This window comes from Salarias fasciatus, assembly GCF_902148845.1.
Source record: "Salarias fasciatus chromosome 7 unlocalized genomic scaffold, fSalaFa1.1 super_scaffold_4, whole genome shotgun sequence".
Taxonomy (NCBI): domain Eukaryota; kingdom Metazoa; phylum Chordata; class Actinopteri; order Blenniiformes; family Blenniidae; genus Salarias; species Salarias fasciatus.
Window position 1 is genome coordinate 3,835,290 of NW_021941229.1, and position 27,993 is coordinate 3,863,282.

At 48.0% G+C, this 27,993-nt stretch overlaps 1 protein-coding gene across 1 annotated transcript; it reads left to right on the top strand.

The window, feature by feature from the left end:
* Positions 1–44: 44 nt before the first annotated feature.
* megf10 (multiple EGF-like-domains 10) lies at positions 45–27,917 on the top strand. The gene is made up of 25 exons (XM_030085571.1): positions 45–51; positions 7,067–7,154; positions 8,754–8,855; positions 9,027–9,127; positions 10,899–10,991; positions 18,395–18,641; positions 18,747–18,867; positions 19,064–19,200; positions 20,584–20,796; positions 21,165–21,339; positions 21,538–21,658; positions 21,732–21,895; positions 23,504–23,606; positions 23,702–23,848; positions 23,941–24,075; positions 24,163–24,291; positions 24,376–24,504; positions 25,808–25,936; positions 26,074–26,202; positions 26,280–26,504; positions 26,621–26,736; positions 26,823–26,943; positions 27,053–27,097; positions 27,181–27,387; positions 27,583–27,917. The coding sequence occupies exons 1-25, from the start codon at positions 45–47 to the stop codon at positions 27,747–27,749; spliced, it is 3,351 nt and encodes a 1,116-aa protein (XP_029941431.1). The 3' UTR covers positions 27,750–27,917.
* The last annotated feature ends 76 nt before the right edge of the window (positions 27,918–27,993 follow it).

A 27,993-nucleotide genomic window follows, 5' to 3' on the forward strand; every position in this document is an offset into this window, starting at 1 on the left:
AGTGAGGAGTGTGATGAGAGCTGCTGAAGGCTTCATGTGCCGCGATGAACAGTGAGCAGCAGCTGCAGGACAGAAACACTCGCCGCAGCAGTTTGGCCTCGGCGACATTAGCTGTGTTTTGGTAGGATTAGCAGACTTAAGGCTCATTCATGGTGTGTGTGTGTGTGTGTGCTGCGTAAGCTTCCCCGTGTGTTCAAAGTGTTAGAAAGACCATTCGGCCCACTGTCCCCACAGGACAAGCACTGAGGGGACCTTAAACACCTCAACATACACAAAGCCTGTCCATATTGAATCCGTATTGAACGCCGATTGATCGGGTTTTCCGATGGTTACGAGATGCTACGGTGACAGCTGTGAGGTGGACTCTAAACTGGGAACATTAGTCTAAAAAACAAAAAGACTGTGGCAATGATTGAAATAAAGTTCAAAGTTCTGGTCCATCTTCACTGGGGGGCCGATTGTGGCCCCTGAACTGAGAGGAGTCTGACAGCCGAGCGCCGTTTCCCCAGTGAAAGTGTCAGGAGTCGTTATTTCACTCTGCAGAAGACTCAGAGCTGACCAACACACACACGCGCGCGCGCACACACACACACACACACACACCAGTGGAAGATGTGGCAGATGTTTTTGAGTAAACAATTCAAAGACATTTCTATCTTCCCGTTGAGGCTGTCATCACCAAACATGTGGGGAATATTTAGTCCTGGCAGCTGCTGAAAGTTATCTTCCGCTCTTCTGCCGTGGTTTTCCACCCCTTTGGTGTAATGTTTTTGGCGATGGTTTTAGGACGCCGTGGGCCGTCGGGGTCAGCTCCCGGCAGTCGGAGATGTCTTCTGTAATCAGTCTAAGCCTCACTTTGTCAGGCTTCCTCAGCATCCACCGGAGTCAGCTGTGAGGCCACATCATTAACTTCAGCTGTTGTTTTCTCACACACAACCATCAAGTTACGATGGGAAAGTACCAGCGCTCATCTCCCTGAAAGAAAAATTCACACAAACAACCACAAACCATTACACACTTAATGTCCTGAAGGATGTTCCTGGTGACTCATTTCGCTGTTGGCCCATTGAACTTTCAAATCCAGGCTAGTTGACAAGTCGAACTGCAAAACTGTGAAAAACAAACTCAGCTTATTGTCAGGCGTTTTTAACTGCGTCTCTTCAGATTCAACATCTCCAGGAAACTTTCTGAAGTCTCCGAAACTTCAAGAAGTGAAGCGGCCATTGTGGCATTGAGCTGTGTTACCCTCTCAGACCTTCAACATGTCAAACTGCCCTGAGCGTGGCTAGCCAGCAGCTAGAAGCTAGCAGATAGAAGCTAAAAGCTAGAAGCTAGAAGCTAACAGCTAGAAGCTGGCAGCTAGAAGTTAGACGCTAGAAGCTAGCAGCTTGAAGCTAGGGAGGGTGAATAACAGATAAGCATGTTGTACATGAATAAAATGCCAACAGGCTGTTATTCCAGGTGCAGATTGGTGATGTTTAACCTTAAAAAGATTAGTGACGCGCTGGCTAGCTCTGAATACACAGTAACCACATGAAAGTGCTGCTGTCAGTGAAATACGCCTGCAGCTAGCTCTACGCCGTGTGCATTGTTAAAGATTATTTTCAGTTTCTGTTGGCGGAGTTCATGTGTCTTTGCTTTTGTGTGAGACTCTGAAGCTTCAGTTACACGTCCAGACACGAAAACAGCAGATGGTTTCCACGCTCCGTGTGAGTGGCCAAAGAACTGTGACATTTTTAATCACTTCTTAAATGCTTCCCAGCAGGAAGGAAAAAAAAAAAAAACTGTATGCAAGCAAGTAAACAAGCTGACAAATTGTGCCTCGTTTTAGTAAGTTCTTCCTGAAATAACAAAAACTGCCCACAAACATATATTGGTTCTCGGGGTGAGTGCGGCCTTTGTCCGGTTCTGGAAGGACTTCAGTCAGGTCCTGGTTTCTGGCACTGCTCAGTGGACGGACACGGAGGCGTCACCGCCGTGCTGCTGGGAACTGCGTATCAAAGTTGTGCTGCCCAGTCTAATCCGCTCCAGTAGGGGTTGTGTCTGGAGCCCTTTCACTCATACAGCATGCCCCTTGTTTGTGCAGTTGTCTTGGGTCGGGGGGGTCGGGGGGGTCCGGGGAGGGTTTCGTTGGTGGCGGCCGCAGCTGTGGCGTCTCTCTCAGCTCAGTGAAACCAGAGAAGACGACTGCGCCGCTCTGTAAAGTGCCTGTACAGACACGCTGTCAGGAGCCGTGCCCTGCACACATCTCCAAGGCTTCCTCCAGAAACCGGCGCTCTCAAAGGGAGGTGAGCCAGAAGACACTGAGCCGCTGACCGGCCTGAGCTCTCTATCACCCAGACTCATCCAGCAGCTGGGCCAGTAAAGACTCCCCAGCTGTTTCTGCCCCATTAAGGAAGAGGACCAGACAGACTTACTGTGGACACACTGTAAAAACCCCTGAAGATCCTTATGTTCTTGATACTTGGGATTACTTTTTAACCACCTTTGTTCTACAAAGGCGTCTGTTGCACAGCTTCCTCAGTAAAAAACTGGAGAAAACCGATGCTCCGTTTTCACAACGATTGACTGGAAACAGCATTGTTTCATCTTTGTTTCAGAAAAGTTTCCTGTTTATCAACAGAGAAACACTGGAAAGGCTGTCATTTTTATGCAGGCCACTAGTTGGAGCTGTGTTGAGCTGATGGTCCAGTCACTGTAGGAAACGGTGACTTGGTTGGATAAGAGCGGTTTAATTCTCACAAACTGTCTGAATCCTTCACTCCTGTTGTTCCTCGCTTCACACCTGAGCTCACAGCGACACGTCACACTCTGATAGACGTTTTTAAAACTCTACTGACTCCAAACGCCACAGTCTGTTCTCCTTTGAGAGGTCCAGGTGAAGCAGCAGTTGAAGGTAAAAGAGTGAAACGTTTCTCAGCTGAAGTTAAAGGCAGCAGGCAGGAGACACAGACCTTTGTTTTCTACCTTCAGCTGGAAGAGAAGGGTCATTCTGGAAGATTATCTCAAGTGTAAATAAGGTCAAAAGGCTTATTTCTGTGTGGTTTAATGGAATCTTCACAGAGCTGCTGCAGAGGAGCTGTTTCATAGGGTGATCACAGCAACATGGACGGTCCAGTTGATAAACACATTTAGTTAAAATCGACCTTGAAGTTTCCACAGCCTTCCACAACAGTAGAAGCATTGTACATCGAACTCTGCTCCTTCTCTTCCTGTCCAGCAGCGTTTTGAGTCCCGCCTTCTTGACGTGACTCAGTGAGGACGGTCACACGGCAACAGACTGATAAGTTTGATTTAAAGACTTCGTCACAGCTAAACATGCAGTGATGACTCGTAATGAACCAACTCTTCAGTGCGTGACGATGACGTCTTTATGGACTCATTCTTACTGTTTCTGCAGTTGGAAGCAGTCTGTTGACTTCTGTCATGATGCTGCAGCAGTTTGTTCTGGATCTCATATAAAGTAAAATGACTTGTACTGTGTGCTTCAGCAGGGTCTGTTGACACTGTGGTCTTCACAGAGAAACGGTTTGAAGGGTCTCTGGACTCACGTCGGGTTTCGTTGTCATCACAAAACATTTAGAAAGGGCTAAATAACGCCGAGCCGCCGATCTCAGATCTGTCATTGTGGTGACCAGTGAAAGATAAGTGAGGGTCTTTATGCGTGTGGTTCCACGCCGGCAGAGATATACCAGCTGATTATACGGCTCAGATTGTTCTTAATGAAACATTTATGTGACTGGACTGAAGGCGCCACTTTGGAAATTGAAGGTTTCAGTCGGAGCGTTGGTGACCGACGTGTTTAGATGATGGAGGGACGCTGCAGACGGCTGTGAGGGTCTGCAGCTCTCCTGAGAAATACAGGAGTGGATTTCAGCTTTAAGATGTGTGTCAAACTAAACAAAAGCTGAATTGACTGTCTGATGTGTGGAGCGTCAGTGTGATTGATGTTTGGGTGATTGTTCCATCAAAAACATCCATCACAATAACCAGTGGGGAAAAAAAAGATCCAACAAAGCAATTATTCAGCCACTTATCATGATTGTTGATTACAGTGTGCTGCAGATTGTGTATACAGCTCAGAAAGAAACTTTGAACATCAATATTCAGAACAGTTTTGTAAAAAAAAAGAAAGTAGCTACAACTCAGAAGGAACAGATCTTCACAAAACCAAAGTCAGGGAGCGTTACATTTTGGTTAAAGGGGTTCAGTTATGGAACAAACTGATTAAGGAATCAAAAGAATGTAACTCAATGCTAAATTCACAAAAGTGATCCAGATATTATTAAATAAAATACAAAGAACTGCTGTACTAGAATCATTGTGATGTGAAATAAAACTGGTGAAAGTTTGTTCGCTGTGTTCAAGGGAAACAGTTTCTTTGGTGCTTGCTGTTTGTTCCTTATGTTTGATGAATATAATCATTGATGATCAGATAGGTTTGTTTTTCCTTTCATTCAAGCAATTGAAAATGTTTGTTTTGTATTGTTCAGAACTGCTGTGTTTGTGTTTTCATGGTGAATGAAATAAACTCACGGCTGAGCCGTCTCAGGTGAAGCTGACGGTATCAGGCCGTCAGTAATGTCAGGGATAAGCCAGTGATTACATGTTTGAAGTGATAATGAGCACCGGCCCGCCGTAGTGATGCTCTTCCTGCCGAAGAAAACAAAAAACAGCTGAAGCAGCGCTCTGAGCTCCGGCTCTGTTACGCTTGTCCTCACCTGAGAGAACCTGACGTTGATATTAACTGAGCTGCCCCGCCCACCAGAGGAACATCAGCACCCTGGATCACATGAAGCAGTGTGGACGATGGATCGCACTGCTTCCCGATCCATTACAGCAGCAGGAGCACATGATGCCAGAGCCTCCGTCCCCCCTCATTAACGTCAGGAACACTTGAACTCTCTCCACAGAATCAGTCCGGTCCTCCATGGCTCTCAACACTGTGTCACGTCTGACCAGTAAATTCAAAAACTGAAATGATGAGAAGTGCATTTAAAAGTCTGAACCACATGGATCCACGTGATTTAGAAAGCTGTCGCTGTTGTAAAAACCCAACATTTCTCAATACAGTCTGAACCTAACAAGTGGATCTTCACCTACTTTAAACATAAACAGCTGATGTTTTAAAGCAAAACCAGATAAAACTCCAACAAGACCAAATCCTCGATGTGGAGGCAGGAGATTGTTGGATTGAATGTGATTTTTTTTTTAAAGATGTGAAGGTTATACGACTGGAAAGTAAAAACACCGAGTGGAGAAAACCACTGAGGTGGGAAACAAACCAGAGCAATGAAAGAGGACTCCTGATGTGAGCAACACAGGATGGAGGGAGCCGATCCTGTAAGGACTGAGAGAAGCTGAAGATGTAAAAAGAATGAAATCCGACGGATACCATCTGATGGTTACAGATCTAAAACTCAACCTCTGAAAGGTTGAAAGGATGAATCAGTCAGCTGAGCTCCACCAGCTCAAACTCAGTCATGTGTTCAGACTAAAAAAACAGTTTTTCTTCCTCTTTAACATGTTTTTAGAGGGATTAGCAGTGGCTTTCGTAGTCCCTGATGGTGTAAAATGGTAAATGGACTACACTTATATAGCACTTTTTCATCTGCATTAGCAGAGACCAAAGCACTTTACCCTGCAGGATCACATTCACCCATTCACACACACATTCACACACCGGTGGAGGCGGCTGCCATGCAAGGTGCTCAGTCCATCCACCGGGGCAATTCAGGGTTCAGTGTCTTGCCCAAGGACACTTCGACATGCAGACAGGGGGGAGACGGGAATCAAACTAACAACCTCTCAATTGTCAGACGACTGCTGGCCCCACTGAGCCACAGCTGCCCTTACACTACACGGGATCTCATGAGAGGCCAGCTGGCTTCATATCGGGCAAGTTTTAATGTTTCAAAGTTTCAAACGACTTTATTCATCTGATCACGTCTGCTGCCCTGGAACAGAAAGAGCCTGTGGTCTCTGTCGTCTTTCTGCTCTGTGTGATCTGATGTGGTCTTGGTGTTCTCGGTAGTCTCTGTGGTCTTAAGTAGTCTCAGTAGTCTCTGTGGTGTGTCTAGTCTCTGATCTTGGTGGCCGCTGTGGTCTCATAGGTCTCTATAGTCTCTGTAGTGTTAGTGGTCTTGGTGGTCTTTTTGGTCTGTGGGGTCCATGTGATCTGCATGGTCCCTGTAGTCTGTGTGGTCTTTATCGTCTCGATGGTCACTATGGTCTCTTTGTACCTTAGGTTTTTGTGGTCTTGGTGGTTTCTTTGGTCTTGATCGTCTCTATGAGATCTGTGGTCTGTGTGGTCTAGGTAGTCTTGGTGGTCTCTGTGGTCTTGGTGGTCTCTATGGTATCTGTGGTCTAGATAGTCTCTGTGATCTCTGTGGCCTTGGTAGTCTCTGTGGTCTAGATAGTCTCTGTAGTCTGTGTAATATTTGTGGTCTTGGTAGTGTTGGTGGTTTCTTTGGTCTTGTGGTCTCTATGGTATCTATAGTCTGTATGGTCTCTGTGGTCTAGGTAGTCTCTGTGGTCTGTATGATTTTTGTTGTCTCTGTGGTTTCTGTGGCCTTGGTGGTCTCTATGGTATCTATGGTCTATATGATCTCTGGGGTCTAGCTAGTTTCTGTGGTCTTGATTGTCTTTGTGGTCTCTGTGTTCTCGGTGGTATCTGTGCTCTGTATGGTCTCTGTGGTCTCGGTGGTTTCATTGGCCTAGGTGGTCTCTATGGTATCTGTGGTCATTATGGTCTCTATGTTCTAGGTAATCTCTGTGGTCTGTGTGGTCACTATGGTCTCTGTGGTCTGGGTCTCAGCTCTCAGAAGGTCTCACATGTGAAAGACCCTCATGTCAGTGTGAGTCCTCCATCAGCAGGACGTCTGACAGAACTTTAGCTTTCACAGGACCTGCTCCAGACCTCACCCTCTGCACTCCGTCCTCCGTCCGCTCGCTCCTGGTCTTCGGTGAACTCTGAAACCTTCAGCTCACACGGGTCTTCTGTTCGTCCATAGATCGGAGGAGCAGCTCTGAGAGATGGCCTCAACCCCGCGTTGCCTTTCCACAGTCCTCCTGACGGTGGCGCTCTGCCTCCTGCCTCTCATCGTTTCCTCCCTGAACCTGGAAGATCCCAACGTCTGCAGCCACTGGGAGAGGTGGGCTGAACTGGACCCGTCTTACCGACACTGCCTGGTCCTGCATAGACAGACTGTTAATGATTGGGGGGGGGGGTTGATCTTCCTGCATGGATGCTTAGAAGTAGACATGCAGTTATAGAAGAAGATGTGAGCCTGTCCAGTCTGTCCACTGGACATATAGAAGTAGACATGTGGAAATATAGAGGTAGGAGCATGGACATATAGCAGTAAACAAGTAGACATATAGCAGTAGACACATGGACATATAAAAGTAGATATATAGAGATTTAGAAGCAGACAGCCCATTGACTGTAGCATCTGATGTTGCAGCCTGGCTGCCATCTTGGATGAGGACTCGTCTTCTTAAACACATTCACTTCTTTTGGTGGAGGAGGTTTTTAAACAATTTAAATATCATAAATCACTGAATTTATACCATTATTTTCCTGCGTTGGCTTGTTAGAACCAGCAGACGTATAGATTTAGCTAATAAAGCGTCCTGGATGGAAACTACCTTTGTAACATGAGTTGTAATTGAACTTTTTGAGGAGCGTTTTCCTCCACGCTGAACTTCTGAATCAGTCAACAAAGTGTGTACTGTGTGCAGTGTGGATAGTCTGACCTGTTAAAAGACATTATAAGACATCTGAAAGCAGAACAGACAGTTCACCCTGTCACTGCTTCATCTCATTTTTATTTTAGAAGACAGCTGAGCAACAAACGATTAGATAAGATTTCAAAATTAAATCAAATGATTGATTCTTCTACTGTTAATTTCAAGAAAAATACATCGAGATTTAATAAAAATTTGGATCATGAAGAAGTTCATCGAAAGCTTCATTAGATCTGGCCTCCTGACAATATCACAGAATATTATTCTCTCGGTTTACTTCAGATTAAATCTGACTTCAATGATCTCTATTTAGTTTTACATCTGCTTAGAGTGATTTCATGAAATATAAAGTCAGTGTGCTTAGTTTATAACCTGAAATGGGGCCTTAAAGTACATTTACAAAAGCTAAAGTTATTTTTGTCGAACTGGTCCGATCACCTGGTGGAAATACAAAGTTCTTGCTGACAATTTCACGTGTGAAGAAGAAAAAGTCAATCAACAGAGATGCTAGAATGAGTTTGATGGAGTGGAAGTGAAAGTTCTCAAACATATTTGTAATTATCAAATGCTTTTGATTCCCTGAAACACGCTTAACTTAACAGTGAATTAAGAATTAAAACTGAAGTGATGAAAATAATTAGTGTGTTTACTTTTTTTTTTTTTTTTTTAATTTGCGATTTGTTTACATAAACAGTTTAGGCACATAGGAATTCCTGTGGGAAAAAAAAAAGAAATCGGGTTAAAAAGAGAAACAACACAATGGTCAACGACACAATAAAAAAAAAAAAAAAAAAAAAAAAAAAAACCCTGAGAAACGAGTCTGAGGAGAGTTCAGCAGTCATGAGGCTGAAACCAGAATCACTTGTAGGACCACACACAGTACAGTGGATATCTAATCCCTCATTAACACACACACACACACACACACACACACACACACACACACGAGTCTTGCTGGTGAGTGTTTGATACCGATTAAATGTGTTTGATGTTTGTTCTTCCAGCTACTCGGTGACGGTGCGGGAGTCGTACGCTCATCTTTACAATCAGGTTTATTACACGAGCTGCTCGGACATCCTGAAGTGGTTCAAGTGCACCAAACACGGGTGAGGAAGGGTGTCAAACACGCGGCCCGCTGCTAATATTTCCCATGAAACAGTCAAATGTTTGAGTGTGAACTCCTTCCATTGTTTCTGTTCTGTTGGTAGTAAAAAGTGGATTGGGTTGATTATCACACGACATCTTGTTATCCTCTGTGTGATCCTGTTCCTGTGTAGAATCAGCTACAAGACGGCGTACCGTCTGGGAAAGAAGACCATGTACAGCAGGAAGTCTCAGTGCTGCCCCGGTTTCTACGAGAACGGAGAGATCTGTGCTCGTAAGTTCCCTTTGCCGTGTGCATTAACCATGTAGAGTCACACAGGAGACGAGTTAAAGGTAAAACAAACAGAAAACAGCATGAAGACCACTGATAGCTCTATTGGACTGAGAATTGAACGATCTGCCCTGTCAGGACACGCTAACACTCCAGATTAGTGTGCGTCTGCACGCTGAGGAAAAAATGTCTTCACTGAATGACTCAGTGTTCAGGAAAAAGCTGTTGTTCACATGTGTCCTCTGCACAATGAAGACAGTGAGCGGCCGGCGGGCAGCGACAGGTGTTCGCCCCACAACAACTGTCTGCAGCCACGGCCTGCTGCCGCCGCTGCTGGGCTGCACCGAGGACGGGGATATTTCTTATTTGGAGGAGACGGAGACCACGCTTAATTTGCCTCCGGGACTTCAGAGGGGAATTTAGTTTGGTGTGAAAAGCCTTCGTTGTGTAAGCAGCCGTCACATGCTGCTTTCAGAGCTCCTCGTCGGAGGGGCAGGAAGCAGCTTTTAACCCCAGAAACAGCCCCTCCACACCAGAGCGTCAAGGAAACTGGGTTCATGTTGGAAAACTATTGCTGAGAAACTTCATTAAAATGTCTGAGGAAAATAAGATTTTTTTTCTGCTATTATTCCTTAGTGTTTGATCGAAACACTGTAAAATAGAAAATATCGTAAACTAAAGCCGATGCTACACAAACAGTGTTTTTGTGTGATTAGAGTCACTTTGTACAGTAAACTGATAAACCCAGAGAGTCATCACTGCCTGGTTTGGTGGTTTGTTTCTCAGTAATTCAATGACTGTTTAGTCTGATGGAATGAAGAGCTTCCTTTATAAACGCTTCACTTGTACCGGCTGCCCTCACTCAGAGAAACAGCTTCCTCGAAATCTGATACAGTCAGGAGCAGATTAGAGTGTTTCGCTGAATTACAAACAGTGAGGATGAAGCTCAACCCGTCTTTTAGGAGACGGGGGGACGCCATTAATGACACACTCCATCCATCATCCATCTAACCAACCAACCAACCAACCATCCAACCATCTGACCAACCATGTAATTAACCAACCAACCAACCAACCATCTGACCAATTATAGAAACATCCAACAAGTTAACCAACCATCTGACCAACCAAACAACCAGCCATCTAATTAACCAACAAACCAACCATCTGACCAAGCAATCAACAAACCATCTGACCAATTATCCAAACATCCAACCAGTTAACCAACCATAAGACCAACCAACCAACCAACCAACCATCTGGCCATTCAACCAACCATTTGACCAACCAATCAATCAACCAACTAACCAACCATCTGACCAAATAACCAACCATCCAACCAACTAACCAACCATCTGACAAACTAACCATCTGACCAACCAAGCAACCAAGCAACCATCTGACTAACAGACTGACTTACCGACCGAGCAATCAGCCAACCAACCGACCAAACATCTGACCATCAGATCCTCTGTTCAACCATTTAATTGAATTTATTGGTCTGGTCATAACAAAGAATGCAAAAGCACAGTATACTTATTTCTCAAAACAAGAGCTTTTTTTAACTTCACAGACTTGAGTCGAGGTCCACTGCTCTACTGGAGTCGATCAGCCTTCATTCATTATATGGAGAAAGCTGTTGATGAGTGTGATTGGTCGGTCTGAGTACCGGTCCTCTCACGTTGAGTCCTGACGAGTTCAGTGGTAGTGTGAGCTTCGGTCTTCCTGTGCTGGTCTCTGAACCCCGCCTGTCCTCTGGCTCCTCCATGTCCAGCTCACTGTGCGGAGAGCTGCGTTCACGGCCGCTGCATCGCGCCCAACACCTGCCAGTGCGAGCCGGGCTGGGGGGGCTCCAACTGCTCCAGCGGTAAGTCCTCCAGCTGCCGCTGCCCGTCAGACATCACGTCTTTGTGTGTGTGACTGTTTTTTTCTGTGAAAGCACTCTGAACTCACAAGAGGAAAAACAGGCCGGTATCGTCTTACAGCTCCGCTGAACATACGAGGGAACAGAACACTTGGGCTTTTTCCTCTAGTGGAACAAAGTTCAGCTACTATCTGTTTGATTTGACTTGATTTTGATCAGCGAACCACATTCTAATAGGTGATTATGTTTGTGGAGCAGCTGTGTTTTCCTCTCTGACCTCAACACTGCCGCCACATCTCATCTCATTTCATTAAACCGACATAAACAGACCCTCGTTCAAACACGATGATCTGTGTTCCACACATCCAAACATCTGCATTTTGTTGTAGTCCAGAACCAGGGGACAAGGCCGTGTCCTGTTTTCTGTGACGCTGTTGAAATCACTTGTGTTTCGGGGGTGGAGTCAGCTGATGCTCTTGCTGGTCACTAAGTTTCTCCATCATCCTTCAGCCTGCCAGGCTGTGGACCGGACTCATTACTGTAAGTTAACACAAACACACGGGACGGTCTGTGCGCCTGAGCTGCCTGAAGCTCCACACGTGTGTCCAGACTGGTGTGGAAGTTCCCAGAAGCTTCATCAGCCCATAACTGACAGCGGAAGCAAAGCGGGGGAAGTCCTGTCCTTTCATCTCGTGTCCATTCCACACTTCAGACGTCGGACCGATGCCAGCGGAGACGGCGGAGACTGCAGTGGGTCCCTTCGGCTCCTCATCGTTTAGGATTAGGATTTAGGAAGCTTGTTTGCATTTGGGGCCTTTAATAGACTCTGCTGGAAACCCGAGCCGTACAGTTTGGAGAAACCTCCCAGACGGAGTCGCTGTCTGTGGGAGGTTATTTTGGTTTTGTGCCTACGAGCATGAATGTGTCTCTGCCGGCCTGAGCGCTGGAGGAGCCACAGGGTGTGTCGCTGTCTTCACTTTCAGTCTGTAATAAAGGAGCTTATTGTTGTGTCTGGGCCCCCCGGGCTGCACCGGGCCCCAACACACACACACACACACACACACACACACACACACACACACACACACACACACACACACACACACACACACACACACACGGCACTCATCTATTAAAAACTGACCAATTGGAACTTATTGAGAGTTTGAATGTCTCAGTAACAAGGCTCAAAGGAAGCTGACTCCCGTTGTCTTTTCCTTGTTGACGTTCCTAAAGTGTCCTGGACAATGGAGACGCTGCAAGTGAAGAGCGAGTCATTCATAATGTCTGCCGCTCTCTGGAGTTTTCCAGGAAGAGACACTGCTCCTCGCTGTCTGACAGAGCGACGCCTGTGGGCAGCAGAAGTGATTTTTATCTCACTACAAGCTCGCCTTGGAGTCCAGCTTTGTTCCACAGGTGGTAAACTTTCAGAGTGTGACGGTGAAACAGATAAACAGCAGCAGAGAAACAACAAAGCAAACAGTTCATCAAACACCGTGAAGGTTTGGACCAATCTGGCCTGGTCTCAACGGTTCATCCGTTCTACGATCAGGCTGAAGCTCCATAGTCTACCTGAGGACGATCCTACATGACCACAGTGGACCATCTTCAGAACAAACCCTCTCAAAGTGGTATCTAGAACATGACGAAGACCGAACAGATTGATGAAATGATGATTAAAACATCAGGTTGGCCTGAAACAGCAAGAACGGGGACAAATCTGGAGCCGTCTGAGGAGAGCGCTGCGAAGCTCCTGGAAGGTCCATCGTTACAGGAAGCCACCGAAATAAAGACACTTCCAAATAGAATAAAGAATTAATCATGCAGCTGTTTTGTTTTGTTTACAGTGGTTTAGTTTTGGACCAGAGGATCACAACGACAGTTCTGTGTTTTCGTTTGATTCTCTGTGTTTCCCTCAAACGGAGGACGCCCCCCCGACGTCTTTCATTTCCTCCGGAGGCTCTAATGTATCGGCCGTCCTGCACAGGTCAGTGGGCCCCAACAATACGTCTGAGGATCAATTTGGGGACCAAGAGCAGGAAATGGAGAACGGCTGTGTTCGGCGGGGGGGAGCGGGGATAATGGCAGAAAATCGTGCGGTAGGAAATGACCCTGGGCAGTGGAGCTTGTGATTCAGTACACATGACAACAACACAAGACGCTCAGGAGGCTCCGGGTTCCGCTGTGGGAAGGCGGCGCACATCCCAGAAGAAGATACAGGGTCAGTTTTATCCACCGACATGAAAACCAAGAAAAAAAATCTGTTTCAGACCAAGCAGGATGATTCTGTAAAAAACATAATAAAGGACAGAATATGTTCTTCTGAGCAACGTGTTTGAGAATGCAGTTTATTTGCCTCTGAAGGTAATTTTGTGGAGAACTGGACTTGAGGATGTGCTCTGTGGGAACTGCAGGAGTGTTTTCTCTCTGGGAATCCTCCGCATTAAGCGTGCAGGACGCTTTCTTTTCCCACGAGCGCGCCATTCCTCGTAGACTGGGTAATCACTGAATAGATGGAAAAACATCCCCGTCCCACTGAGCGGAGCCAAGTGAGAACAACTGCCTGCTCCAGTTACCGCTCCCGGCCCTGCCTCCGCCCGGCGTGGGGCAGGAGGAGGCCGGGACGCCGAACCGGCGCTCCGGTGTGGAAAACACACCTTCTGATGAGCGATGTTTAGAGCATGAGCTCTGCGTGTGTTGGGTTTTGAACCGTTTAACACACACCTTCACGGCACGAGCCGTGAAAGCCATGGACTGTCTGAGAGTCAGGACCTGGAGATCCTGCCCGAGACGGACGAACCCGGCGCCGCGCATTAGCGTTTTGTTCTCGGCCGTCTTGAATGAGGCCGATGAAAAGGAACAATGCGCTTCTCCGGGAAGTGGACGAGCAGCCCCGAGCTCCTGCAGTTTGGCCTTTCTTTAATCTAGGTCAGGTTTCAAAATGGTACCAGAACAGCAGACGGCGTGAATTCACGGTGGGGGGTGGGGGATGGGGGGGGGGGGGGGGGGGGGGGGTGCATCCCGGTCTCTGTAATCCCCCTGCAGCGCCTCGCAGGGCCAGGCCGCCCCAGGAAAGGGAGGAAAGCAGGACTTGGGCAGGTCAGAGAGGAGCGTGCTAATGCAGCGGGAAGAAAAGCAGCCTGTTAATCACCCCAGCAGCCTGGGAATGGAGCGGCGGCGAGGGACGCCGGCGCTGCTCTGCATGCCGAGCACATCGCCCACCGGCAGGCTGTTTATGAGGCAGCGCAGGAGCCCGGCCGCCAGGGAAACTCATTCCCATTTCAAGAAGACGACCCTTTTTTTAAAAACAACACAAGAATCACAAATGTTCAAGGATGAAAGGAAGGATAATTCACTGGCTTCTGTCCCAGAGTTTTAATAAACATGCATTTGCTCTCTTGTCTTCACTCCCAGAAACTGTTTACTGGTACCTACAACTGGTAAAGTCATAGTTTGGTGCAGTTATTGATGGACTGAACAGCACTGGTCTTCAATGACATTTGACACTGACGGATGGTTTAATCCGTCCGGCAGCATGCTAGCTAAAGTTACAGCCGCTGTTCCAGTGTAACCACTAGGGGTCGCTCTTTTCCCATATCAGTAGATCAAACATGGAGGAACCAAACCGAGCATCAGATGGACACACTGAGTGAATAAATACTTCTTTACCAGCATCGTGGCTTTAGCATCGCAGCTAAACTGCGCTGTCCTGAGTGAAAATACATAATAAACCATTTCATTTGAATGTATGATGAGTTATTTCTCATGTTTACATGGTTCTCTGCTGTCAGTTGCTGTTTGAATGAAGCAGATCTGATGATTACAGGGTGTGCAGAATTATTAGGTAAGTTGTATTTTTGAGGATTAATTTTATTATAGAACAACAACTATGCTCTCAATGAACACAAAAGACTCAGAAATAACAAAGCTGAATATTTTGGGAAGTTTAGTGGGGCTTCTTTAGTTTCAGTATCTTAGGAGGATGTCTGTGTGTGCAGGTGACTGTTACTGTGCAGAATTGTTAGGCAACTTAACAAAAAACAAATATATACTCATTTCACTGATTTATTTTCACCAGGGAAACCAATATAACAACTCAAAATTCACAAATATACATTTCTGGCATTCAAAAACAAAAACAAATCAGTGACCAATAGAGCCACCTTTCTTTGCGAGGACACTCAAAAGCGGCCGTCCATAGATTCTGTCAGTGTCTTGATGTGTTCAGCAGCACCCACAGCCTCCCAGACCCCGTTTTCCCTCCCTGTAGAGCTCACATTTGGTGATGGACCACAGGTTCTGTATGGGGTTCAGATCAGGTGAACCAGGAGCCATGTCGTTATTTTTTCTTCTTCTAGAGCTTTTCTGGCCACACAGTGGAGTAGTTGGATGCGTGTGATGGAGCTTTGTCCTGCATGAAAATCACATTTTTCTTGAACGATGCTGTCGTCTTCCTGCACCACCGCTTGAAGGTGTCGTCCAGAAACTGGCAGTAGGACTGGGAGTTGAGCTGGACTCCATCCTCGACCCGAAAAGGTCCCGCAAGCTGCTCTCTGATGATACCAGCCCAGACCAGGACCCAGAGCAGTCCCCACCTCCACCCTGCTGGGTCTGATTCGGAGTGGAGCTCTCAGCCCCGGGCCTCCATCTGGCCATCAAGACGCTCTCTCATTTCATCAGTCCAGAAAACCTGAGAAAAATCAGTCCTATGATAGTTCTTGTCCCAGTCTTGACGTTTTATCTTGTGTGTCTTGTTCAGTGCTGGTGGTTTTTCAGCCTTCTTTACCTTCATCACTGGAGTTGCTTTTTGGCGCTCCAGTGATGCTGCAGCTCTGAATTATGGCAGAACTGCTGGCAAGTGGCCTCTTGGCAGCTCCACGCTTCATTTTCCTCAGTTCATAGGGAGTTATTTTCTGCCTTGTTTTTCCAACACGCTTCTTGCGACCCTGTTGACTATTATGAATGAAATGCTTGATTGTTCGATGATCACGCCTCAAAAGCTTGGCAATTTTAAGAGTACTGCATCCCTCTGCAAGACATGTTGTTAGTTTTGACTTTTCGGAGTCTGTCAATCTCTCTTCTGAGCCATTTTGCCAAAGGAAAGGAAGTTGCCTAATAATTCTGCACACCTGCTGCAGGGTGTTGATGTCTTTAGACCACACCCCTTCTCATTACAGAGATGACCATCAGCTGATATGCTTCATCAGTAGTAGGCTTTCAAGCCTAATGGAGTAGGACGACATGCATAAAGAGGATGATGTGGTCAAAATACTCATTTGCCTAATAATTCTACACACCTTTTATTACAGGACAGATGAGAATTTGTTTTCTAATTTCCTTCTCAAAAATGCTTTTTTTAAATGGTTTTCTGTTGATAGATGGTGTCTGTACTGTTTGACAAGGGTCAAACCGTGATAGTTCAGTGGAATATGTAAGCAGTAGGGTGATGGGTTGAAAATAACTTTTGAAAGTTGATTTGAATTGTATAGTATTTAATGTAGTGTCCATAATGGGAATGTTTATGGGAAATAACATTGAACTAAAAACCAAGCTGCACGTTAGGTTTTTGTATCATTTAACTTTGGTGACATTTGATGAAAAAAGTAGGTGTTGCTTGGCTCATTCTCCAAAACTCGTATACCATGAACACATTTCTTCTATCTTGAAGACGTTTGATGTCCAGAACGGAGGAAAGTCTCCATGAGGACAAACATTTGCATGACTTTCTGTCAATACTCCATTCTTAATGAAATGTGGTATTCAGTAAGCACCAGGCGCAAGGAAACTAAAATGAAATCTTAATCGAACGAGGCTTGAATTTTTATCTAAGTGCAAAATTTTTGAGTCATGTCTTTAATGTCATCAGAATGAACCGGAGCCTCATTACAAATCCCACACAGCTGCTTTCAATCATCCGCAGCGTCTTTAAGGAGTTTATGTGGAGCAGCAAGCAGCCTCATGTGAAGATGAAAAAAAAGGTCAGTCAGCAGGGGGGCTTTGGGATTTTATTACTGGACCTTTGGGCAGATAATTATACGACCTCCACCTCTGAGGGACGATGTCGAAGGAGAGGATCTGCCTCTGGTTTGACAGAACTCTTTCTGGATGTATTCAACCATCCACACTGCACCGAGTACACTCTCTGGCTTTATGCTGGAATCCTAAAATTCACCTCAGAGAGCATCAGTGTAACAGCAGAAGACTTTACAAGTGAAGAGGAGACAGGAGGTTACACCCAGACCGGGGCTTGTGGGCTCATTTTAAACATGAAACATGGTGCAGAAAGCAGATTGTACTTCACTTCCTTATGTTCACAATACGTTAAAGGCGAAAGCACCAAAATCAACAACAACAACAAAAAACTGCTTGACTTGTGGAAAAGCTGCTGGTAGAAAGTGAATAAACAGCAGTCCAGCTAGTTATTCGGTAGAGATATTGTGACTGGATGATTCCATTTCACACGTGGATCTAAGGCTGTGAAAATAAAGAAAGCTGTGATTTATTTTCTGTGCAGAGAGCAGAATGAAAAGGCTATAAAAAAAAAACAGCAAATGCACAGATATATTTTTACATTAAACACATGGCCTGCTTGGGGATAAAAAAAAATCACATGTAGCCATAAACCACAGAGTCACCGTCGTTACAATCACTTGGTTTTCCTTCCATGCACACATTCTGATTCAGTGGTGAAAGTACGATTAGCGGCAGAGATCCACCAGAGAACAGACTGAAAGCTGTGCAGAAAACAGATCTGTGTGTTTCAGATGAACACTTTCTGTGTGGAGTTTGCATGTTTTAGTCTAGTATGTCGTCAGAAGTGTTTCTTCACTCGGGTTCAGTTTGAACTTGAGGTGGAGTCTGAGTCTGGAATGAGGAGAGGAACTCCGGTGACTCTGCATCTCCTCTGCAGCGACTCCACCAAGCTTTGACTGAAATGTTTTTTTAATTTTCCACAAACAGTAGTCAGTGTTAAGCTTCCCCTCCTCCGGCGGTCTCCTCCCGGCTGGAGGGGTCTTCCCTGTCCTTTCCCTCCGGTGGCTCCTGTTCAGTCTTCTCCATCCGTTCTTTGAACTTTCCTCAACCTCTGTGGTTTCCAGTTTGCAGAAAAACCGTTTGTGTTCATCCCGTTAGTCTCTGAAGGGAGTCAAGGAGCTGCTTTGTTCTCTGGATCGAGCAGCTGAGTGTGGTGAAGGAGCTGCCGCTCGTAAAGTTTCCCTCTGATGTTCTCAGTAAAAAGTGTCACTTCTCTGATCCTGGCATCAACCTCTGTCATGTTATGGTTCCTTAATGAGAGATTGCTGTTCATGTTGTGTGAGATCTGGGTCTGTTTCACTCCGCTTTGTGAGAGAATTGATTTTCTAATCACCTTATCTGTGTGTTTTCATGGTGCTGCTGTTCCCCCTCAGCCTGCGACGGCGCCCACTGGGGTCCGCACTGCAGCAGCCGGTGCCAGTGCCAGAACGGGGGCCTGTGCAACCCCATCACCGGGGCCTGCATCTGCACCCCGGGCTTCCGGGGCTGGCGCTGCGAGGCCCACTGCGAGCCGGGCGCCTACGGGACCGGCTGCCAGCAGAAGTGCCAGTGCCGGAACGGGGCGGACTGCCACCATGTGACCGGGGAATGCACGTGCTCGCCCGGATACACCGGGGCTTTGTGAGTCTGTTTTTCCTGGTGGGTTCAGTAGCAGTTTGAGCTGTCAGGACGAGCCCCGGTCTCACCACAGCCTGTCCCCCTCCCGTCTCCTCCTGTCCTCTGCAGCTGTGAAGACCTGTGTCCTCCGGGGAAACATGGCCGGCAGTGTGAGGAGCGATGTCCCTGTCAGAACGGGGGAGTGTGTCACCACGTGACGGGGGCCTGCTCCTGTCCTGCAGGATGGACGGTACGGTGACCCTTCACCATCAGACCTGCTGCTGTCCTCCAGCATGTCCCACAGGAAACCAGGAAGTGGCAGCAGCTCACTTCTCCACACTGAAGACATTGAGTTTGAACAGGAGGACAGCTGCTTCTTCTCATCATGTTTAAGAAAACATGTTTTTAGGAGTGTGTAAATGTGTGTGTGTTGTGTCCGTGCGCAGGGTACAGTGTGTGGGCAGCCGTGTCCCGAGGGGAGATTCGGCCAGAACTGTTCCCAGGAGTGCCAGTGTCACAACGACGGCGTCTGTGAGCCGTCGACAGGACGGTGTGTGTGCAGCGCCGGATACACCGGAGAGCGGTAAGACGCCGCAAGTCCGCTTCAGCATGATGAGGGGGAAGCACACCGGGCTCAGGAGCTGGATCCAGGGGACCTGGAACACCTGTCACCTCTGGAGCTACATCGATGTACCTGGATTATCTCCCGTTCTGAAGTTTGATCCACTGGACCTGGATCATTGCTCGGCTCTGGATGTGGATTGATGGACCTGGATTACCTCTCAGATCTAGAGCTAGATCCTGTAGATCTAGCCTCCTGGAGTTGGATCCACTGGACCTGGATTATGTCCCTGATGTTTTTCAGAATGGAGAGACTTCCTGAAAGTGTCATGGAAGCGTCTGGGATCCAGTACTCGGTTACAGTTACCAGTTACCTCTTTAAAACTGAGTGTAATTACTTTAACAGGCAGTAAAGGTAAAAGAGTTGCATGAAATAGTCTGGCTAAAGAGTTGACCATTAGCATTAGCATTAGCATCAGCAGGTTTTTAGATTGTTAAACTCATGCTAATAACAAGTGAACTGAATAGAGACTGTCTGTAGAGTAGAGGCGTTGAAGCCTCAAACATGCAGAGTACATGACCATCAAGCCGTCGTCGTCCGCAGTCCTCTGAAACCATCTGTCCTCTGAAACCATCTGTATCTGCTGGAGTCGTCCACATCCTCCCGAGACAGCGGAGAAAACACCGGCAGGAAGCTCAGCTCTGTTTTCACAGACAAACTTCGGCGGAGCTTCAGGCCGGATAATTACCAATATCAGAGAGTGCAACATATACTTAAACCGACCAGGGACGGGACAGAAATAGACTTTCCAGGAGCGCTTTTATGAGTAAATAAGAGTTTGAGGGAAACCGAACGTCACAGTGCGGCACCGCGACACACACACCGCCAAACACACCACACCCAAACACACTGGAACCTATTAGCAGGACCAACGAGGGCTTCGCCAGGGAGAGAGAGAGAAAGAGAGAGAGAGAGCAGTAACTCCATCATCCACAGCTCCAGGTCCAAACACGACGGGTCAGAATGGACGGCTAAAGTTTGACCCCTGCAGACAGACCCGTCTGTCCGGTTCAGAAGGGTTTTCGTCTGCCTCTTCTCGACACAGTGGCCCGGTGGACACATGAGCAGAATGTGGACCGGGCATAAATCTGACATGGATGAGCCAAAATACAAACCGGCTCAGTCTTTGAACCTTTACAGTCCTTCCTCTAAAGCCCAGCAGCTGCTGCACCACAGGAAACCTGCTCCTGTCCCAACTTTTTCGAGACACTGTGATCAAAACAAACGTCTCAGTTTGAGCGTCTGACAAGCTGTTTCTGCTCTGTGGTGAATGAAGTCAGGCTGCACATGGAACCCGTGTTTACGGGTGTGTGTGTGTGTGTGTGTGTGTGTTCCTCTGAACAGGTGTCAGGACCAGTGTCCAGTTGGTTCTTACGGTGTCGACTGTGCAAAAACCTGCCGCTGCAAGAACAACGGCAAGTGTTCACACACCACCGGGGAGTGTGTGTGTGAGCCGGGCTTCAGCGGGGACACGTGCGACGTCCGGGTCTGTCCCGAGGGACACTACGGCCTGTCCTGCGACAGGAAGTGTCCGTGCTCCAGACGCAACACTCGCAGGTAGGCCCGTCGGTCCCAGAAGCATGAGGTGAGCGTGCAAGACGAAATGCTGTGACACCGAGTGTCTTCATAAAGGGGGACAGTGTCCTCTGGGGACAGCTGACCAGGCTTCAGCCTGCATGTGTCTCTGCACAGCTGTTCACTCTCTCAGAGTTATTGATGACTCTGTCCAGTGGTGTGAGGAGTCCTACCTTGGTGTTTGGGATAGGGATTCAAACCGTGGATCCAGTAGGGGGTAGGGATTCAGCTCTCTGTCACACCTCTGTACTGGTCCAAACCCTCAGGATGAACCTAGAGTGTGTGTGTGGCTCCTGAATTAAGATTCATTTTCACAAACACGCTCTGGTGTGTTTTCTCGGTGTCACCAGCTGCCACCCCATGTCAGGAGAGTGCACGTGTCGGCCCGGCTGGTCGGGCCTCTACTGCAACGAGACGTGCGCCCCGGGCTTCTACGGGGAGTCGTGCCGGCAGGTGTGCCGCTGCCGGAACGGAGCCGACTGCCACAGCGTGACCGGAGAGTGCAGCTGCGCTCCAGGATTCACGGTGAGAGAAAACCCGCTGCTCTTCTTCTGAGTCCTCATCTCAACACCTGAAGGCCCGGGCACCGCAGGTGCAGGAGCACGGTGACACCTGGTGGTGGCAATGTGACACTGCAGCAGCAGGCACTGAGACAGCTCTAATACCTGATACTGGACTGGTGACTGGTCTCCGTGTTCTGACCGGTGTGTGCGGATGGTGCAGGGACCGGACTGCCTGGCGCCGTGTCCCGCAGGACGCCACGGCCTGAACTGCTCCTCCAGCTGCAGCTGTCAGAACCAGGCCCAGTGCTCCCCGGTGGACGGGTCCTGTTCCTGTAAACCAGGTGAGGGAAGGTCACAGACCTGGGTCCAGGAGGGGCCTGGGGGGGCCTGCTCTGATCTGACTGTGACCCTCAGGCTGGCACGGGGTGGACTGCTCCATCAACTGCCCCAGTGGCAGCTGGGGGCAGGACTGTAACCTCACCTGCACGTGCGGGCCGGGCGGAGCCTGCAGCGCCCTGGACGGGAGCTGCACCTGCGCCCCGGGCTGGAGGGGCCAGCGCTGCGAGCTGCACTGCCAGGTCAGACACACACACACACACACACACACACACACACACACACACACACACACACACACACACACACACACCAATTCTAAAAGCCAGTTGTTTTCAAAACTATATGTTTTTCAAGGACAATAGCGACACAGGACAGTATTCAGGAAAGTAACTAACAGTGAGAGGTGAATAATAAAAGCTGTGTTTTCCCACTGTGGACTGAATTCTGAAAGTTTGATCCTCTTTCTTTCAAGTAAAACATGTTTAAAATCAGGATATCTCAGCTGATAAATTGTTTAATTGTGCCATGCATCCAAAGTCAGTATTTTATGTGAACCACACCACTACTGTGAACCAGAGGCAGAGCGTGGGTCTCAGTCCAGAGGGGGCGGAGCATTCTCCACAGGCCCTTATGATAGTAATTTTACCATTCAAACAATTACTCATCCTACCATCAAACAACACACTAATGCTCACTTTTACTGAGCCAAGCAAACCTCTATGCCTCAGAAAGCAGAATAAAGTCACAAACCAGTTCCCAAACTTGTAGAACAAATACACATAAGCACACCCGCACACAAATGCAGCCGACAGGCGTCAATCTCAGAGCGTCCGCTGTCCATGGTGCTGAAAGCTCAGATAAAAAGTCACAGGCTAAATCTGTACCATCTTTGATACAGCTTCAATATAAAATGAACACAGCTGGTCTAAAATTACACAGTCTATTCAGATAGATATAGACACAGCTATCTATATCTTTTGGAATTCACTATATTAGAAAAAAATAGAGTCGGCGGTCTCTTATAGTTGAGAGCAACACAAGGCACATTCAAATAGCCAGGTGTTTAAGACCACAGCATTCTGATAAAGATAATATTTTTGAAGCTTTCACTGACTCACCAGTGGCTCCGATGTTAGGTTTTGGGTAGTACCGCTAGCGGCTAGCGTAGTGTTTAGCATACTGTTTAACTTCCCTCCAAAAAGTTCAGATCAAGTGCAAAAGAAAAAACTCATTCATGCCGCACAGCCAATCAGCGCTGGCTTACAGCTCTGATGCATTCATGGACAGTCGTAAATTAAGAATTGGAAAAATTGGAGCCCACACTCATATGCGTATACCTTCTCGTACACACTGCACATTGTATTATAATAATTAATTTCCGATTAAATGTGAACACATCAAATGAAACGGGGCCCTATGACCTTGTGGGCCCTGGGGCGACCGCCCCCTTGCCCCCACTCTGGCTCTGCTACAGCTGTGAACTAATGAAGTGTCAGAGTTTTAATGTAGAAGACTGGACACGTTTACATTTTTAGCTCTTTTACCTTGTCATGATTTGGAGAATCATATCCATATATAGTCTTCTTTTTACCATATTTAGCAATGATTTTCAGCTCGTCTCAGAGCTCTAGATGAAGCAGCAGGTGAAAGTAACTGAGTGAAACCGTCTATTTTCTTATTTGGCTTAAATTCTCATCATTCTACCAAGAGGAGACTCTGGAAACTCAGCAGTTCTCAGCTGAAGTGAGAGATTGATGGAGTTTCTGCAGAGACTGTCTGTAGAGTCACGCTCCTCACAGGCTGCTGGCTGCTCTCTGCTCCTCCTCTGATGGTTGTGTTGTCCTCAGGCCGGGACGTACGGCCTGGACTGCAGAGAGCGGTGTGACTGCAGCCACGCTGACGGATGTGACCACGCCACCGGACACTGCCGCTGCTCGGCCGGATGGACCGGTGAGACCGGCCGTCTGTCTTCTCATGGCTCAGTGTGTCTCTATCTCTTCACGGCTTCACTGTGTGTGTGTGTGTGTGTGTGTGTGTGTGAGCAGGTATCCACTGCGACAGCGTGTGCACGGAGGGCCGCTGGGGCCCGAACTGCTCCCTGTCCTGCTCCTGTAAGAACGGGGCGTCGTGCTCTCCGGACGAGGGGACCTGTGAGTGCGCCCCGGGGTACCGAGGCACCACCTGCCAGAGGAGTGAGTCCTGCTGCACGCCCCACCTGCACTCCAGCCGCCTCTCGCATGTCTGCTCAATAAACACGTGTGTGTGTGTGTGTGTGTGCGTGCAGTCTGCTCTCCAGGTTACTTCGGCCACCGCTGCAGCCAGACGTGTCCGCAGTGCGTCCACAGCAACGGGCCCTGCCACCACGTGACGGGACAGTGTGACTGTCTGCCCGGCTTCAAGGGAGCCCTGTGCAACGAGGGTGAGCAGCACGCCCACACACACCCCTCCAACCCTAAATCACTGCTGATGCTTGTGTGTGTGTGTGTGTGTGTGTGTGTGTGTGCAGTGTGTCCCAGCGGGCGCTTTGGAAAGAACTGCGCGTGGAGCTGCAGCTGCACCAATAACGGCACCTGCCACCCGATCGACGGCTCCTGCCAGTGCTACCCGGGCTGGATCGGCAGCGACTGCTCCCAGCGTGAGTGCACCGGGGCGGGGCGAGCGGAGCGCCCTCTGGAGGACTCTCTTTTAAAGACCCGCTCCTCTCTCTGGCGTGTTGCAGCGTGTCCTCCCGGCCAGTGGGGTCCCAACTGCATCCACACCTGCAACTGCCACAACGGAGCCTACTGCAGCGCCTACGACGGAGAGTGCAAGTGCACCCCTGGATGGACCGGCCTGTACTGCACGCAGCGTCAGTCTCACACACACACACACACACACACACACACACACACACACACACACACACACACACACACACACACACACACACACAGACTTATCTTTCACACATGCCCTTCAGAAAGTGAGTGTTTGTGGTGTTACACCGCTTCAGGATATCATAGAATAAACTGATTAAACCTGCCAGATTTCCATAATAAGACTCATTTCTCTTGGTGTGGAATGTTTTGATACTGAGGGATTGTGGGTAACCCTCATGACAAAGTCTCTTACTTGCAGGAAATCTTGTTGCTGAATGCCATATTTCCTCTTCGGCTGAACAAAAGACATCATGGCAGAGCCGTCTAGTAGTGTGTCAAGAAGATATTGCTTTATTTTCCCAAGAAAGAAAATTATTGTCCATTACTCTGGAACTAAAATCAAAATGATCAGCTATTGGGAGTCAAAACCAAGATGAATTGAGATCTGCCTAAGTTATTACAATTAAGTTAGTACAAAAATGTGCCTTTTCTAATAAACTAAACATTATTTTAAAGGTATTTGGACAATGAACCTTCGACTAGATCAAGACGATTCTGCAGAGGGAAGGAAACTGTCATTTGTGATCAACTCCAAATGTTTTCTTCAGTCTAAAGAGGCATAAACACATGAACAGTTCAAATTAAAATCTATGTTCAATAAAGGAACAAGCTGAAACTTAGAGAGGAAAATGCTTTTTTAACATTTTTCATACACCCACATACAGTGAAATGTCACAAACTAAGTCCTCTGTAGATTTCATTCATGTTTTTACAGGTTGACCCTCACAGTGTGATTCTACGCCAATGATACGTCACAATAAGTTGATTTCACTGCATCTCTGATCCTGATCAACAGAAAATACCAGAAACATTAGTTCAGTTTTTTTGGAAAAATCGCAGTTAAACGTCAAAACGCCTGTGATACTTGGACTGTAGTAATTCATGCAAACAGCTTAAAGCTCACATACTGTCAATGTCCTTCTTAATGATTGAGTGTAACATCAGTCAAAGGACATTGGTGGATTTCACTCGGCACTGCTTTATATTGACTATAAATACAGAGCTGCATGTGAAGGATTTTGCATGATTTTTAACTTAAAAGAATTTTTATACTTCATTTAAATGTGTTGAAACAGAGTCCAGATTACAAAGTTGTGCCCTGTTCAAAGATTAAACCTCTGGATTCTGTTCTCACATGTCATATTTTCCAGTGTGAAATCATAAGAGCCGCTTAAAGACAGCGTGGTGTTTTTTTGTTCATGGATGTGAAGAGTGTGACGTGTCCTCCCGCAGGATGTCCTCTGGGCTTCTTCGGGAAGGACTGCTCTCGTACCTGCCAGTGTAAGAACGGAGCGGACTGCGACCACATCTCTGGACAGTGCACGTGTCGCACCGGCTTCATGGGGCAGCTCTGCGAGCAGAGTACGTCCTCCGCAATATGTCCACATCTTTAACCAACACAAAGCGTTTAGAGCTCCATAAAACTCTCAGAGCCACGTTTTCCACGACACCCAACTCTCTCCGACTCGATGACCCTTGTGATTTCTTGGCGTTTCCAGAGTGCCCTCCTGGTTCTTACGGCTACGGCTGCCGTCAGGTCTGCGACTGCCTGAACAACTCCACCTGCGACCACATGACCGGCACCTGCTACTGCAGCCCGGGCTGGAAGGGAGCTCGATGCGACCAAGGTGAGGCTGGACGGGGCGGCGAGACGGCTGTCTCCGTTTCCTCTGAGCTTCAGCTGGGTGTGAACTGTGCTCTGCAGCCGGCGTGGTGGTGGGCAGCCTCAACAGTCTGACCAGCGCCGCCATCCACGTGGACACCTACCAGATCGGCGCCATCGCGGGGATCATCGTCCTGGTGCTGCTGGTGCTCTTCCTCCTGCTGCTCTTCGTCATCTACAAGAAGAAGCAGAAAGGCAAAGAGCCCGCCATGCCGGCTGTGACCTACACCCCGGCCATGAGGGTCACAGCCGACTACACCATCACAGGTAGAACACACACCCAAAGGAAGGAAGTAGAAGGAAAAAGAATGAAGCGACGGAGGCAGAAAGGGGATTTAACAGACCTTTTCTGTTCTTGTCTTTCTCACATTTTCATCTTCCAGAAGCTCACCCGTCACCATGTGACGGCCAGCCCAGCAACTACTTCTCCAATCCCAGCTACCACACCCTGACGCAGTGCGTCAGCCCTCTGCACGTCAACAACGCTCCGTACGTAAAGGTCGGTATCGCCGGGCGGAGACGGGCTCCTGTCAGCGGGTTCTCAGTCCGTTTACAGTCATGGAAATGTCTTTCTGCTCATTTCAGACCAAGAACAACCAGATGTTTGTGAACTTGAAAAATGTGTATCAGAGGAAACTGAGTCCTGGAGACAACGGCGGCACGCTGCCTGCAGACTGGAAACAAGGGGACTGCTTCAACGAGCTGGGTGAGTCGCCGTCGTTCCTCCACATGTCAGAGAAATGATGCAAACTGGCCAAAACTGAAAGGCACTGGAGAATGTGAAGAGATAAAATTAGTGTTTCTTCCCGTGTCAGGAGCTTATGGGGTTGACAGCAGATACATGGGGAAGTCATTAAGAGGTAGGTCTTCCACATCAATGCAGATCTCTTCGTCTCGGTGCTGTCGTTCCTCTCTGATCCGCCCTTCTGTCCACCTGATGCAGATCTGGTGAAGGGCGCGCCCTACCACGCCAGCTCCTGCTCCCTCAGCAGCTCGGAAAACCCCTACGCCACCATCAAAGACCCGCCGCTGCTGACGGCCAAACACACCGAGTGTGGCTACGTGGAGATGAAGTCCCCGGCCAGACGCGACTCGCCGTACGCCGAGATCAGCAGCAGCCCCACCGACAAACGCAACGTCTACGAAGTCGGTGAGTGGCTCCGTCCTGCGTTCATTTATTCTCGTTCAGTGCTGCTGACGGGTCTGTTTTCTACTATCAGGTCTATTAGACATAAACAAGACTTGGTCTTTTGAATAGCAGCCGAACCTCTCAGTACCCAGTTTTCGAAGATTCTTGGTTGTATTTCACGGTTTATTCCGACAGTTTCCTTGCCTGTGGTTTCAGAGCCCACCGTCAGCTGCATCCCGTCCACAGGCGAGGACCGCAGCCACATGCAGTTTGGACAGGATCCGTACGATTTGCCAAAAAACAGCCACATCCCCTGTCACTACGACCTGCTGCCGCCCAGAGAAAGTCCGTCCTCGGAGCTCAGGGAGCCGGACGCTGAATGATGCCAGACCAGGTTGGACCTCCAGCGCCAGGCTCACTCACACCATCACCTGATTTTACCTTTTTTTGTTGTTGTCGTTGCTATGACGCCATATCTGGACTTTGAGTGGGTTTCTATGTCCGGAGGCCGGTTCTGCGGCTGATCCTTGTATCAGTACCTGTGCTGTCAAGCTGCCATGAAGTCTTCAGAGGTCTTTCCACCTGCACAGGAGGTGAGGTCTCACAGCGACTCCATCAAAGCCGGTA